This window comes from Mixophyes fleayi, chromosome 4 (genome assembly GCF_038048845.1).
Source record: "Mixophyes fleayi isolate aMixFle1 chromosome 4, aMixFle1.hap1, whole genome shotgun sequence".
Lineage (NCBI taxonomy): Eukaryota > Metazoa > Chordata > Amphibia > Anura > Limnodynastidae > Mixophyes > Mixophyes fleayi.
The window spans coordinates 265,797,479-265,813,350 of NC_134405.1; the positions used below are offsets into that span (position 1 = coordinate 265,797,479).

The window sequence follows — 15,872 nt, forward strand, 5'->3', positions numbered from 1 at the left end:
GATTTGTTTCTTCTGAATGCACATTAATACTGGCTGCAGCTCAACATTGCCATCTTGTGGCAGATGTGGATTTTTCTGGCAAGGTTTTATATTTTTAAGGCTTTTTTAATTTGTAGTGGGACATAAAATTATCATAACAATTTTATAGAAATTGATAAGATACTTTACAAAAAAAAAAGATTAAAACTTTATACATTTTAAGTATAAAGTAACTCCAGCTGCTTCCAAAAAAGAGTGGATAAAATGTAATTTTTCATATTAATCATTTTTACTTGTTTTCCTGCCACAAAACATATGGCAAAAATATTTAGTACAATACAAAGTTGGGTGTTTTTATTGTTTTTTTCCATTCAGTGTACAACTAAGCAAAATTACATCTTAATAATGATTGTTTATGATTTTGTAGTTTATGTGTATTTTGATAGTGGTGCTGAGATTAAAATATATTGCAAGCTGTGTAAAGCAACATGATGTGCATTTTTTTCAACCACTTAAATGAAAAAATTGCAGTTCTTTTGTTATTAAACTTCTGCATCAAAGGGACCCTGTATCAGGACCAAAGCCTAATTTATTTTTTACAGTACAATAATTTCTGAGATTACACTTCTTGTGCTGTCATTTTGTCATTGTGAATATCTGTGCAAATATTTTGAGTGGTGGTGGGTAATGCAAGTTGCAATTTTGCTTTGCTGATAAAAGTGTCTGGCTTTATTAAGTTATTTTTTCTTATTGAAATAGATTTGTAGGACTATTGACCGTTTTTCAAATTAACTAAATTTTGCACAGACAACAATTTTGTTTAATATAGAGCTTTAAATCTCCATGCTGGAAAACCTATACACGCACATTTTAATGGCTGTAATTTACACAGTTCATACACAAAAATGATCAGGGCTCCCTTATTTTTATTTTTTTGGTCATGTAGTGTTATGGTGAGAGGGGACTACACACCACAAAAGTGACCACCTTTATCGGGCTTATGACTGCATACAATTTATCTACATTGGTACATATGTGTTGTCAGAACGTGATTCCTAGCGGACGTAGAGAAACTGAGTGGTAATAGCGCTCAGTGACAACACATAGTTCCAGTTAGTGCCCTTTTAATCGCACTCAATGTGAACTCTGTGTTCAAACTACAAAAGTGCCTGATCCCTTCCACATTCAGTGCAGGGTGGTTGCTAGGAAAAGGGTTGACATCACTATTATATCACTGGGATTACTAAAGAATGGGGATATAGGGATGGAGGCGGGCATCTAGAAGGGTAGGGGCGGTCCAGATCGGATCTCTCCTGACGTCAACACTAATACATTTAATCTTGTGTAGCTGTAATTGCAGCTTATATGTAAGCTGTTAATAGATCTACATAATACTAGATCTAACAGTGGAACTGTGTAGGAATGATCCACCAGACATTCCTCTTCCTCTATAGTGTCTCCCACAATAAGCATAATAGTAATAAATGCAGAAATAAGTTATAAAAAATAGCAAACAAAAGATAAAAAACGTTCCTTTCCCAGTATTATAAAGTCATGTCAGTCATTGTATATTCATGCACTTATCATCTCCTGCATTGACTATTGCAATTCCCTCCTTACTGGCCTTCCCAAAAACGCAAACCTCTACAATCTATTTGGCACGCTGCGGCAAGATTGATTTTCCTTGCAAATCGTTATTCCTCTGTTGAATCACTCTGTATGTCTCTACACTGGTTGCCTGTTTTCTACTGAATCCAATATAAAATACTCTTACTAACCTACAAAGCCATCAACAAAGCTGCACCAACATACATCTCCTCTCTTGTCACAAAATATCTCCCAACCTGGCAACTCCGTTCTGCATAAGATCTGCGTCTCTCATCCACACTCATTACAGCCTCCCATTCCCGATTTAAAGGACTTTTTCCGGGCTGCACCCAATCTATGGAATTCTCTTCCTCGCACAATAAGACTCTCCTCTAGTCTACAAGCTTTCAAGCGTTCTCTGAAAACCCACCTCTTCAGATAAGCTTATAATATTCCTCAACCACCCTCTTAACCTCACTACATTACCCTATTACAGTTAGGAACTCCCAAGCCAGTACAGTGAAACTCGGGACTACTCTGAAGGCCCAGTGTTCGCTGGAGCCCCTAGTGGTGGGGACAGACTTGGCTGCGGGCCGAACGAGGGTCGAGTAACGTATACTGATTTAAAGGAGCACCCAGGAGTGGAATAGATTGGCGGGCTGTAGTGAAGAAGGAATCCAAGGTCAAAGGTCACTAGCACAGGTACAAAATCCAGGTACAAGCGAAGGGTCAGACACACAGGCAAAGAAGCACAATCCGGAGTCCAGGCAAGAAGGTCAGGGTCAGAAGCGAGGGTTCAAAGGTCCAGGAACAAGCAAAGGTCAAAACACGGGTAGTCAATCCAAGGTAGCAATAACCAACAGATAGAACAAGCAGGCAGCAGAACTAAGGACAGAACGCTATAACCGGCAGTGAGGCTGCAAACCTCACTGCCTTAAATACCAGTAGCAGCCAATCAGAGCCTAGCTCTGAAATCACATGGGCAGGCTCAAACCTACCACATAAATCAGCCCACAGGCTTGTGGGTGCTTCTGCGCATTCGCCCGGCTGTCCCCGGCTGCCGGGACGCAGCGCCCCTGTAGTTAGTGTCCGACCGTTGCCCTGGCAACGGTCGGGTAAAGGCAGGAAGTGACGTCCCGGACGCCATAGCGACGACAGGGACGACTACAGGAACCAGGTGAGAGTCGCGGCGGTGCCCGCAGCCGCCGCGACTGCTAACAGTACCCCCCCCCTTGAGGAGGGGTCAAGGAACCCCGACATCCAGGTTTCGTGGGAAACTTATTAAAAAACTCTTTAATGAGCCTTTCAGCATGGAGACGCCTCTGTGGTATCCAAGATCGTTCCTCAGGGCCATAACCCTTCCAATGTACGAGGAACTGAAGTTGGCCTTGGACCTTTCTTGAGTCAAGGATTCTTTTGACAACATATTCATGGTCTCCATTCACCATCAGAGGCCGGGGACTTGCTGGGAGCAGCGACTTTCTTCATAAGCGAACAATGAAAAGTCGCAGGTATTTTTAAGGAGGTTGGTAGTTTTAACCTAAATGCCACTGGATTAATTTTCTTCTTAATTGGAAACGGTCCAATGTATCGGGGCCTCAGCTTCTTACAAGGTTGCCACAACCTGATGTTCCGTGTGGATAACCAAACCCGATCCCCCACTTTCAATGAACACGGTCTACGGTGACGGTCAGCGAAGACCTTGGATTTTCGGGAAGCTTGACCTAGTGCAGCGTGTACCTTTTTCCAGACGGACCTCAGCCTGGCCGTAAAAGCAGGTGTTCCGGAATCCCCGCAGGGAACAGTAGTAGAGAACGAGTTGGATTTTGGGTGAAACCCGAAGTTGCAGAAAAACGGGATGTATGAATAGTGGAATGGCAAGAATTATTGTACGCGAATTCTGCCCAGGGCAAGAGAGAGGACCAGTTGTCGTGGAATTTAGACACATAGTTGCGCAGAAACTGTTCCAGAGCCTGGTTCGTCCTCTCTGTCTGTCCATTCGACTGGGGGTGATACGCCGAGGACAGACTGATAGAGATCCCGATGGAGTTACAAAAGGTTTTCCAAAACTGGGCAATAAACTGGGATCCTCGATCTGATACGATATCTTCAGGAGTCCCATGGAGACGAAAAATATGTGCCAAAAACAAGGTGGCCAAGGTCCTGGCATCCGGTAACTTGGGCAATGATATAAAATGTGCCATCTTACTGAACCGATCCACAACTACCAGGATGGTGTTATGTCCTGTGGATACTGGTAGGTCGACAATGAAATCCATTGATAGATGGGTCCAAGGCCTGCTTGGCGCCGGCAAGGGTAACAATAGCCCAGAAGGACGGTTCCTATCAGTTTTGTTTTTAGCACACTCAGGACAAGCCCGAACATAATTCTCCACATCTTCTGATAAGGTGGGCACCACAGCCAACGAGAAAGAACCTCGATAGTCCTACGAATTCCCAGATGGCCAGCAGAGCGGTTGTTGTGGCCTTCAATGAGAACAGATCTCCTTAAATGTACTGGGACAAATAATTTGTTGACCGGTGTCTGAACTGGAGCGATTCTCTGGAAGTGCCGGATAGTTGCTCCTAGATCTTGGGTGAGTCCAAGATGAACAGCAGTTGCAGGAACAATAGGCAACGGGTCAGGAGACTGAGGATGATGGGCCACAAAACTTCGGGACAAGGAATCGGCCTTAGTATTTTTAGAACCTGGACGGAATGTAATAATGAACTTGAATCTGGTGAAGAATAAAGCCCAGCGGGCCTGCCTGGGATTCAGGGTTTTAGCGGTCTGAATGTATTGGAGGTTTTTATGGTCTGTGAAGATGGTAATGGTATGAGTAGCTCCCTTTAACCAATGTCGCCATTCCTCCAGTGCCTACTTAATGGCCAACAATTCACGATTGCCGACATCATAATTACATTCGGCAGATAGAAACTTTCTAGAGAAAAATGCACAGGGATGTAACTTTTTGCTCCTTGGGTCTTTTTGTGAAAGGATGGCATCAGCACCGATATCTGAAGCGTCCACCTCCACAATGAACGGAAGTTCCGGGTCAGGATGTCTCAGCACTGGATCAGAAATGAAAGCAGCTTTGAGTGCCGAGAAACTCGCCAATGCCTCCGAAGACCACTTTGCTGGGTTAGCTCCTTTTCGAGTGAGGGCAGTGATAGGAGCCACTAACGAGGAAAAAGAATCAATAAACCTACGGTAATAATTGGCGAATCCGAGGAATCTCTGGATCGCCTTCAGATTAGTAGGGAGGACCCAATCCTGGATTGCCCGAACTTTGGCAGGGTCCATTGCGAATCCTGATGAGGAGATGATATACCCCAGGAACGACACTGTGGCCACCTCGAATTCGCATTTCTCCTTTTTTGCATATAGGTGATGTTCCCGTAATTTCAATAGAACTTGGCGAACATGCTGACGGTGCTGAAGTAAAGACTCAGAGTAGGTTAAAATATCATCCAAATACACAACTACTGTTTTACCTAGGAATTCTCGTAAAACGTCGTTGATCAGGTCCTGGAAGACCGCCGGAGCGTTGCATAACCTGAATGGCATCACGAGATATTCATAATGTCCCGACTGGGTATTGAAACCGGTCTTCCACTCATCCCCCTTCTTGATTGGAATAAGATTGTAAGCCCCTCGGAGGTCAATCTTTGAAAATATAGTTGCTGATTTTAATTGATCAAACAAAACCGAAATCAGCGGTAACAGATACATATTCTTGATTGTGATGTTATTCAGTCCACGGAAATCAATGCAAGGTCTAAGACTGCCATCTTTTTTTGACACGAAGAAACAACCTGCACCTACGGGAGATTTAGAAGGAAGAATGAATCCCTTCTTCAGGTTTTCCTCTACATAAAGTTCCATGGCCTGAGTCTCCGGAATGGACAAAGAGTATAACCGCCCTTTGGGCAACTTGGAACCCGGGGCTAAATCAATTGCGCAGTCATATTCTCGATGCGGTGGAAGGGAATCAGCTTTCTTTTTGCAGAACACATCACTGAAGTCCGGGTAAGGTACCGCAACAAGTCTGGACTAGGCTGTAGGATTCTAAGCGGCAGGGTCAAGCAAGACGTGGAACATTCGGAACTCCAACGAATAATCTCTCCACTTTTTCAGTCAATAAGGGGATTATGACTGCGAAGCCAGGGATACCCCAATATCAAAGGAGCAGAGGAACAAGTAATAAGATAGAAGGAGAGTTCCTCCGTATGGAGGGCTCCTACAGACAACCGAACCATTGGAGTCCTAGCGAGAATCCTTCCCCCAGGCAAGGGGTTACCATCCAAACCACATGTGGTGATGCTTGATCCTAACTTGATATGCGGAATATCAAGCGTCTGAGCCAAATGTATATCCAGGAAATTACCGGCCGCACCACTATCAAGAAAGGCTTTCAGGTCCATGGATTTCCCACAGAAAGTTAGACGTCCAGGGAATAATAAAGAATTTTCTGAAGAGGTAATCTGAAGACCCAAGCGCACCTCTTCACCTGCACTTAGGCTTTGGAGTTTCCCGGCTTGTTGGGACATGAACGAACTAAGTGGCCTGGTTGACCACAATACATACACAGGCCTAGTGAGCGTCTTCTGGAGCGTTCCTCCGGAGGCAAGCGGTAAGCGCCCAACTGCATGGGTACAGAGGAATCGGGCAAAGTGGTACCGGAGCAAGAGAATAAATCCATAGGAACAGAGGACTCCCGTTCAGTTTTCCTTTCTCTAATCCGACGATCAATTTTTATGACGAGTTGCATCAACTCCTCCAGTGAATCGGATACTGGATACTGGACTAAGGAATCCTTAATCTGCTCGGTAAGTCCTAAGCGAAATTGACTTCGCAGTGCAGGATCGTTCCAGGCACTATCGGTGGACCATCGCCGGAACTCCGCACAATATTCCTCCGCGGAGCGACGTCCTTACCTCGAGTCTCGGAGATGAGACTCAGCTGAGGCTACCCTGTCTGGGTCATCGTACAATAACCCCAGGGCCTGGAAAAAAGCATCCACGGACCGCAAGGCTGGGCTTGTTGAAGGCAAAGAGAAGGCCCAAGACTGAGGGTCGCCCTGGAGTAAAGAGATGATGATCCCTACCCATTGTTGCTCAGAACCAGAGGAACGTGGTTTCAGACGGAAGTACAACTTGCAGCTCTCTTTGAAATTACGGAAGGCTGACCTGCTTCCAGAGAATCGGTCCGGCAAGTTCATTTTAGGCTCCGGTGTGTCACCCGCGGGGACTTGCTGGAGCTGCAAGTCTCTGGAAGCCCCTTCTTTGACTGCCAGGCACTGGGATAAATTCTGCACCACTTGGAAAATCGCCTGTATCTGATTTGCCAGAATCTGGGCCGGGGATAGGTTTGACTCGTCGTCGTCCATGGCCGAATAATACCAATCTTCCTTGGCCGGTTATAATGTTAGGAACTCCCAAGCCAGTACAGTGAAACTCGGGACTACTCTGAAGGCCCGGTGTTTGCTGGAGCCCTAGTGGTGGGGACAGACTTGGCTGCGGGCCGACCGAGGGTCGAGTAACGTATACTGATTAAAGGAGCACCCAGGAGTGGAATAGATTGGCGGGCTGTAGTGAAGAAGGAATCCAAGGTCAAAGGTCACTAGCACAGGTACAAAATCCAGGTACAAGCGAAGGGTCAGACACACAGGCAAAGAAGCACAATCCGGAGTCCAGGCAAGAAGGTCAGGGTCAGAAGCGAGGGTTCAAAGGTCCAGGAACAAGCAAAGGTCAAAACACGGGTAGTCAATCCAAGGTAGCAATAACCAACAGATAGAACAAGCAGGCAGCAGAACTGAGGACAGAACGCTATAACCGGCAGTGAGGCTGCAGACCTCACTGCCTTAAATACCAGTAGCAGCCAATCAGAGCCTAGCTCTGAAATCACATGGGCAGGCTCAAACCTACCACATAAATCAGCCCACAGGCTTGTGGGCGTTTCTGCGCATGCGCCTGGCTGTCCCCGGCTGCCGGGACGCAGCGCCCCTGTAGTTAGTGTCCGACCGTTGCCTTGGTAAAGGCAGGAAGTGACGTTCCGGTCGCCATAGCGACGACCGGGACGCCTACAGGAACCAGGTGAGAGTCGCGGCGGTGCCCGCAGCCGCCGCGACTGCTAACAATTACCACATGTGATACAACTACCCCTTAACCACCTGTGTTGTGTGACAGGATCATTTAGAGAGAGCTAAGAGAGCTAGCTGATTTACATTTTGGGATCTCACTATGTAAGTAAAAATACCTTGGGAAGAATCACGGAAATGGGATTTTTTTATGTATTTCCCAATAATGCATGTGTTTATCTATCCATATAATGTCCATGAAATAAAAAGATTTTCAAGTATGCTACCAAATAAAGCAGTCACAAATAAAATCCTATTTCTAGTCCACATAAGCTTATAAGTTATTCCATTTAACAGGCACTCACCAAAACATGAAAATTGGTCTGGTCAAGTAGGCGATAAACCATTCAGCCATTAACTGCTTCGTGCTATTTTAACATGCAGAATAGCCTAGGTTGCTGAAAATGGTGGATGTCGGGCTTGTGTTGAAAAAAATAGGCAATAGCCAATGACAGCTTGCTTGCATTTGTAGGTTTTCAATTGTGGCTGTGGGTTTTTAATTTGATCTGTCACCTACGCACAGTGATGGCAGCCATTTTGTGAGCTTAACCAATATTCAGGAAAATGTACGTGATCAATTCCTTAGGCACTAGTCCCCAAACTTTGGGACAAATACGGATCCTCATTAAGGGGCCTATCTATCAAGCGCTAATCCCCTGTTAAATCTCTGAAGACTTTTTCGGGAGTAAAGGTTAAAATGCCATTCATCATCAGTGCATCGATATCTGCTGCTTTGCATTTGTTCTTATTTTACAGAGCAGTCACCATAACAGTGTATGGGGAGTACCTTTTAACGCAATTCATCATTGTCCGATAATGGATTTTTTTTTTCATGCTAATGTACACTAGCTGAAGCTGGCGTACATTTTCATAATTTAAAAGTTTCTCAGCTGCCGCCTCTGCTCCGAAGAGCAGAGCTGTAAAGGGATCATGTGATCCTTCCCTGTCACATGCTCAGAACTTTGTTGCTCTCTTCTCCTCAATATACACTAGGCTGCTTTTGTGCGCATGCCAGAGTGTGACTTGATCACTATTAAATAACTTTTGGTAAAAATTTATTTAAAGCAAATAGCGCAGGGCACTTATTTATGTAATTGCATGTGCACTTATTTTTGATATTGTGTATATTGTGAGATAGGAAATCGTTATCTCTGAGACCAGGGTAGAAAAGTTGTTTTTTCTGTTTAACCTTGCTATAGGATATGCTTATTTCTGATGTATATATCTGATACAATGAACCTGTGTTTACAAAGCCTCTTGTGTATTGTGATGTGGGAAACTAGCTTGTTTTTGGTTTTTGTTGTTCTGTGTGAATATGTATTCTGAGCGGTGTGATGAAAGACCCCATGTTAATTAGTTCTTTTGATGTGTGAAAGTCCTGTTAGACAGACAGGAACTCTAAACAATGGAGACAGAACATCTGAAGGGCGGATGTGGAAGTCAAATTGTGTTAGATGCAAAACTAGATTACATCCTGAGATCTGATGGAAATCAAGTTGAAATGGAAGTTCAATGCTTAGATGCAAAATTAGATTACATCCTGAGATCTGAAGAAATAATTCCAGAAGGGTTGGAGCCGGCTAGGTCCAAGGGGCTGGCTTACCTCTGCTAGGAGTTATGTCAGAACTGTATAAAAGGTAAGCTGTGTGAGCATGTAATGTGTTCTTCTGATTTCAACATCTGACTTGATCACTGGTACCTCAAACTATTGTGAGCAAATAAACCATCTTGCTTCAAAGACCTGCTTGGAAACATCTTCAATATTGCTGTATTCCTGTGATCTACAGATTAGACCCTAAATCTAATCCGTTCTCCGGCTGTCTCTGAGGTTTGGACCCAAGCGTTTCCAGTACCACCGCTCTGCCTGCTACCTAGAAGCCCTGGTCAATGTGATAGGCCAGGGTGGATCTATTCACAGCAACCCGGATCCATAGTAAGAGGCACGGAGGTACCAGCCCAGGTACACCAGCAACGAGATACGCTAGCAGCGTCATTTACCCAGAAGAAACCCGGTTCTGGATGCCCATAAGGAGCTCAGTAGTGGCAGCTCGTGCAAGCCTCTCCTACTGCGGCAAGAGGGCGTATTTGGGATAACGAAAGGGAACGGTGGCAAAGTAAGCCCAGCCGTTTTCCAGCAACAACAGACAGGGTGGCATAGGCGGTCCATCCTGTCACAGATTTCTGGTGGCAAGCGGTGGGATTACTGCAGGCGGCTTTTCGTGAACCAATCAGGAGAGCTGAGTTATTCAAGAGAGGAATTACTGCAGCCAGGAGAATGCACAGGATGTCTGATTACACAAACGTGTCCAGGGCGGATCTCGAGACTCTGTGCAGTGCCAAGGGCATTGACATCAGCCATTCCCCAAACAAGGCGGATATGAGAGAGGCGCTGAGGGAATGGCACCGACAGCATGGTACCCTTAAACGGTACACTATTACCCCAGAGACCTATCGTTTAAAGTTCCGGGACTTTAGAAAGGACTTCCACGCCACTCATGAGGAGTTTGCCAACCTGCTGCAGGAGTTAGCCAGAAAGTGGGTGCGCGGGGCAGGTGATCAGACCGTGGATGAGGTAATAGATTTGATGTGCCAAGAGCAGTTTCACAGACGGTGCGCATCGGAGGTGAAAGAATGTGTGCTGGTCCGGAAGCCAGGGACCCTGGAAGCAGCCGCACAGCTAGCGGATCGGTATGTGGCAGTGAGCCCACACTGGCAGAAATGCCAGGCTAACAGCACACCCCAAAGGACTGTACAAACAGGGGGACATCCTTCTTCTCACCCCTAAAAGCAAGTACCTAAACCTTTGGGTACTCCTTGCCAGCCACTGCCCCACCCTGTCCCTGGGAATTATCAGAGACCATCGGAGCCCAGGATGGAGAGGAAGTGCTACAACTATGGGGAAATTGGTCATTTTAAGGATGGACTGTCCCACAACCCCAGCACCCGAGACTCGTGCCCCTAATCCGAGTCCTGGGGTCCGACTAACTTGCTTAACTGGTGAAGGTGAGCCACTAGAGACTGTTTCCACCCCTGCCAGCCCAGTGGAGCGTGGCGTGTCTGAAGGTGACTTAGCGGAGAGAGTCACCTGTGTGTCCAAAAGACCCCCAAAAACATGTTTAGAAACCTGCAGCCGGTCCAAGTGGGACCCCTGCTGGGTGAAGGAGACTCAGGGGCCTCAATTACTGTTGAGTCCCCATCTTATTTATCCTGCTGCAGTATTGCAGGATTGTACTGCCAATGTTACTGTGGCATATGGACTGGAAAAAGAAGTGCCTGTAGCAAGGGTGTATCTGGACTGGTCAGATGGCCAGGAGTTGCGAGATGTTGCCGTTATGGATGGCCTCCAAACTGATGTGATTTTGGGTAGCGATGTTGGGGGTGGAATTGTGACTGCATTTCAGAACTCTTACCCAGAGCCATGCTGCTAAGCTACAGTCTTCAGGAAATACACCTGCACAGTCCAGCCCAGAGGAAAATACCACATATGCTATTTTTTCAGGAAACAGCCAGCCCTTTGCCTCTGGAAAGACAACGTCCCCTAGCAACGCTGAGAATGTTGTCTCTCTCCAACCTGATCTTGTGGGGGTGCCCAATAATGCTCCTGTCCCTAGCAGTATGCCAGCTCCAGCGGTGAGTACAGCTGACCACAGTGACACCCCATTGACTGACCCCACTGTGACTGACACTAGTCACCCCAGCATAGACCCCCCTGCAGGGTATCCTGACTTAGACGATAGTGAGGGCCACAGGGAAGAGTTCAGGGCAGCGCAGCTCTCTGATCCCTCACGGGAAGTCATGATTTGCAAGGCTGGCGGCAGCCTTGCACCGAGGAAGGTAGGGAGTGTGACCTGGTGTAAAAGGTTGTTGTACCGTGTAGCTAGGAAGGTAGATGGGGATAGACCAGACTGGGAACAAGTTCAACTGGTGGTACCACGGGGCTTTTGTGTGCAACTAATGGCAGTTGCTTATGAAATCCCTATGGAGAGACACCAGGGCAGAGACCGAACACTGAAGCGCCTAACACAGAACTTTTTCTGGCCTGGAATGTCTGATGACGTCCTGGCCTACTGTAAGTCCTGTGATGTGTGTCAGCATCTTGGGCGCCCCAGTGTTCAAGCTCCCCTCAGGTCGTTACCAATAATTGGGGAACCTTTTCAGCAAGTGTCTGTGGATATAGTAGGTCCCCTGCCTGTGCCCATGTCTGACACCTACCCCTTGCACTGTACTAATGCTTCTGTAGATGAGTTAGGCAGAGTTCAGGGTTACCTAGAAGACATTTTCTAATTTCAGTAAGATTTGGGAAGATAATCTAGAGCAAATAGGGCTTATGTTAGGGAAGATGGGGTGGGTATTTTTGACTGTTAGGGCAGAGAAGTGCCAGATGGGGATGTCAGAGGTACAGTACCTGGTTGATCGTGTGGGGGGATGAAGAGTTAGGTCAGAACCAGCTAAAGGAAGAGACCATCCCAGACTGGCCCCAGCCCACGACCCAGTTACATGTACTAGCATTCTTAACGGCTGCAGGGGATTACAGACGTTCTGTCCCATACTTTAATACAGTAGCGAAGCCCCTGACAGATCTCACTAAGAATAAACTCCCCAAAGTACTTGACTGGAAACCCACTTGAGAGCTGGCATTTCAGTCAGTAAAGGAAGTTTGTGCTCCAGTACTGTTGGCGCCTAATTATGACAAGGACTTTATTGTGCAAACTGATGTGTCACAGTATGGACTGGGAGCAGTACTTAGTGAGGTGGGGCCTGATGGGCAAGAGCACCCGGTGGCCTATTTGAGCAGAAAACTGCTAAAAGGGGAGGTGGGGTATGCCACAATTGAGAAGGAATGTTTGGCCATTGTGTGGACAGTGAAAAAACTACAACCTTATTTGTATGGATGACATTTTACTGTGGTGACTGATCATAATCCTTTAAAGTAGCTACAACACACCTCAGGGGAAAATGGCCTGTTGTTGCGCTGGAGCCTTGCACTTCAAATTTATGACTTTGACATAATTCACAAGCAAGGAAAGGTTCGCAGCAATGCGGATGGACTGTCTCGTCAGGAAGAGCCGAATCACCTCCGGTAACCCTAGGATACTCCAGCGGGAGCCAAATTGTTGGACTTGGCACCCTGGTTGCCGCATCGACAAGGGGGGGAGGGGTATGACTGGATCACTATTAAATAGCTTTTGGTAAAAATGTATTTAAAGCAGTTAGCGCAGGGCACTTACTTATTTAATTGCACATACACTTATTTTTGATAGTGTATATTGTGAGACAGGAAATCATTATCTCCAGGGTAGAAAAATGGGTTTTTCTATTTAACTTTGCTATAGGGTATCACTATTTTTGATGTATATATCTGATACAATGAACCTGTGTTTACAAAGCCTCTTGTGTATTGTGATGTGGGAAACTAGCTTGTTTTTGGTTTATGTTGTTCTGTGTGAATATGTATTCTGAACGGTCTGATGAAAGCTCCCATGTTAATTAGATCTTTTGATGTGTGAAGGTCCTGTTAGACAGACAGGAACTCTAAACAATAAAGACAGAACATCTGAAGGGCTGATGTGGAAGTCAAATTGTGTTAGATGCAAAATTAGATTACATCCTGAGATCTGAGGGAATATTCTAGACGGGTTGGCGTCGGCTAGGTCCAAGGGGATGACTTACGCTAGGAGTTATGTCCAAACTGTATAAAAGGTGAGCTGTGTGAGCATGTAATGTGTTCTTCTGATTTCAACATCTGACTTGATCACTGGTACCTCAAAATAATGTGAGCAAATAAACCATCTTGCTTCAACGACCTGCTTGGAAGCATCTTCAATATTGCTTTATTCCTGTGATCTACAGATTAGATCCTAAATCTAATCCGTTCTCCGGCTGTCTCTGAGGTTTGGACCCAAGCGTTTCCAGTACCACCGCTCTGCCTGCTACCCAGAAGCCCTAGTCAATGTGATAGCCCAGGGAGTGGATCCATTCACAACAACCCGGATCCATAGTAACAGGTCCGGAGGTACCAGCCCAGGTACACCAGCAACGAGAGATGCTAGCAGCATCATTTACCCAGAAGAAACCCGGTTCTGGATGCCGGTAAGGAGTCCAGTGGTGGCAGCTCGTGTAAGCCCCTTCTACTGCGGCAAGAGGGCGTATTTGGGATAACGAAAGGGAACGGTGGCAACGTAAGCCCAGCCGTTTTCCAGCAACAACAGACAGGGTGGCATAGGCGGTCCATCCTGTCACACCAAACTTTCCGGCATGCGCTCAAGGATTCAAAGGAGGAGCGAAGAAGGCAGACACGATCGGGTTATGAAGAGACAGTGGTAAGTAATTTTTTTTTTTTCAGAGGAACAGCAGTTTATCGGAACTGCTGTTCCTGTGTAGGTTTTTTGATGAATATGAAAAATCAATGCGATAAGGATTGAAAACAATTTTTCATTTTTTGCAGTGCTTCTTAAATATGCCCCTATGGCACTAGTTACAAGTGAACCTATAGGCTGTATTCTTGTCAGTATTGGCCCAGCTCAAAATACGGCTGAGTGGCAGGCCCTCTTTTGTTGCGCAAAGCCCCCAAAAATTGCACTCCAACCCCTTTGTATCCTGCAAGAGGAGGATAGAAAGTGACTCCATATACAAATTGCATATGAGGGAGCTCTCACTCAGTAGCACACCTCTCCAGCCCAGTGCTTCTCATTGGTGTCCAGTAGGGCGGCAGCAGCTGGCTGTTTAGCATAGTAATTGCCTCAAAGGCAGGGCAGTAAAATTGCTTTTGTAAATCCAGCCATTTAGTGAGTTTACACATCTTCCTTAAAGCTTTAACAGCCACATGATTATTGTTAGCAAAAAATTTTCATTGTTTCTTGTGAGCCTAGATTGGCAAACGGCTCCCCATCTTTTCTGGCTTGATGCTGCAGGTGTCGATAGAGCTTAAGAACAACACTAGTGTTTAAAAATGTAGAAGGAAATTAAAATGTTTCCAGCTTTAACCAAAAAGGCTTGTTCTTCCTCAAAATCCTGCATTGTTTTACTCTGCATTTTTGCTCCTGTTCAATTTGTTTAAGAGGTGTAATCTCATCAATTTGGTATGAACTGCCTTCACTGTGCAAGGATTTTATTTATTTTTTTGTGCATGGCTGGACTTTTATGCAAAGTACAATTGTATTTTGTGTTTATTATTCAATAACAAGTTATGACTTTTGATGTTCTGAATTTGGGTTAAAGTTATTATTACTGTTGCAGCGTCCCTTTGACCCCAATCTCAAAACGGATGGAAATAGGCTTGCAACATATCTTAACTATGTAAGTACTTTGGTATCTGTGACCCCTTCTGGTCTGCTTTTCATTTTAATGTTTAATTTTATAGAAAGAGGAACCTGATGTATTCAAGCGTTTAGGGACTGGCAATCGCGTGGCAACCTTTTTGAACTACGTAAGTATGACGGCTCCGGTAAAGCTGAACTGTTGTACTTCAGAAAACTAGAATACAGCAGAGTTTAGCACAATGATTGCCAAAACATTTGGCATGACTGCCCATCTTTATGATTCCATGAAATAGATTTGCAGCAATAATATGCAGGTGTACCATCACCAAGACAGATTCTTTAATTATATCAATAGCATACAACTCAGCCAGTAGGGGCACGGTTTTGGGGAGTGAGCAGGAGGGCCATTAAGAAGCTGCCTTAATGTAATTTGGTCGTCCCCATGACACCCCTCCCCACAGTTATTTTAAAGTGACAAATGTGTGACTGGATCACTTACAAGTAACTTATGGTATAAATTTACTTAAAAGAAATAGCGCAGGGCGCTTATTTAGATAATTGCCAATGCACTTATTTTTGATCTTGTGTATATTTTGATATATGAAATCTTTATTTCTGAGACCAGGGGAAGAAATGTGTTTCTTGTTTAACCTTGCTAGAGGAAATGCATTATTTCTGGAGGTATATATCTAAAACAATAAGCCTTTGTAGATAGAAGTCTTTTGTGTATTGTGATGTGGGGAAATGGCTTGTTTGGGGTTTCTGACTTTCTGTGGGAATATGTATTCTTTTCATGTGTTAGGGTCCACTTGAAGACACAGGAAGGTTTTATTAAGACTTACTACTAGATTTCCTGCGTCTAAAACAAAGAAGGAAGACATCACAGCTTTTTTAGAATTTCACAGAT

At 45.3% G+C, this 15,872-nt stretch overlaps 1 protein-coding gene across 7 annotated transcripts in view; it reads left to right on the top strand.

Annotated features, from left to right (window-relative positions):
* Window positions 1-15,872, top strand: part of P4HA2 (prolyl 4-hydroxylase subunit alpha 2) — a 317,788-nt gene that overhangs the window by 146,427 nt on the left and 155,489 nt on the right. For 5 of the 7 annotated variants that reach the window (XM_075209734.1, XM_075209735.1, XM_075209730.1 and 2 more), the window contains one exon: window positions 15,067-15,132. In XM_075209734.1, coding sequence (XP_075065835.1) covers window positions 15,067-15,132 — 66 coding nt within the window. Of the gene's footprint in view, window positions 1-14,942; window positions 15,003-15,066; window positions 15,133-15,872 lie in introns of all 7 variants that reach the window. The other 2 variants (XM_075209736.1, XM_075209732.1) reach the window with 2 other exon arrangements.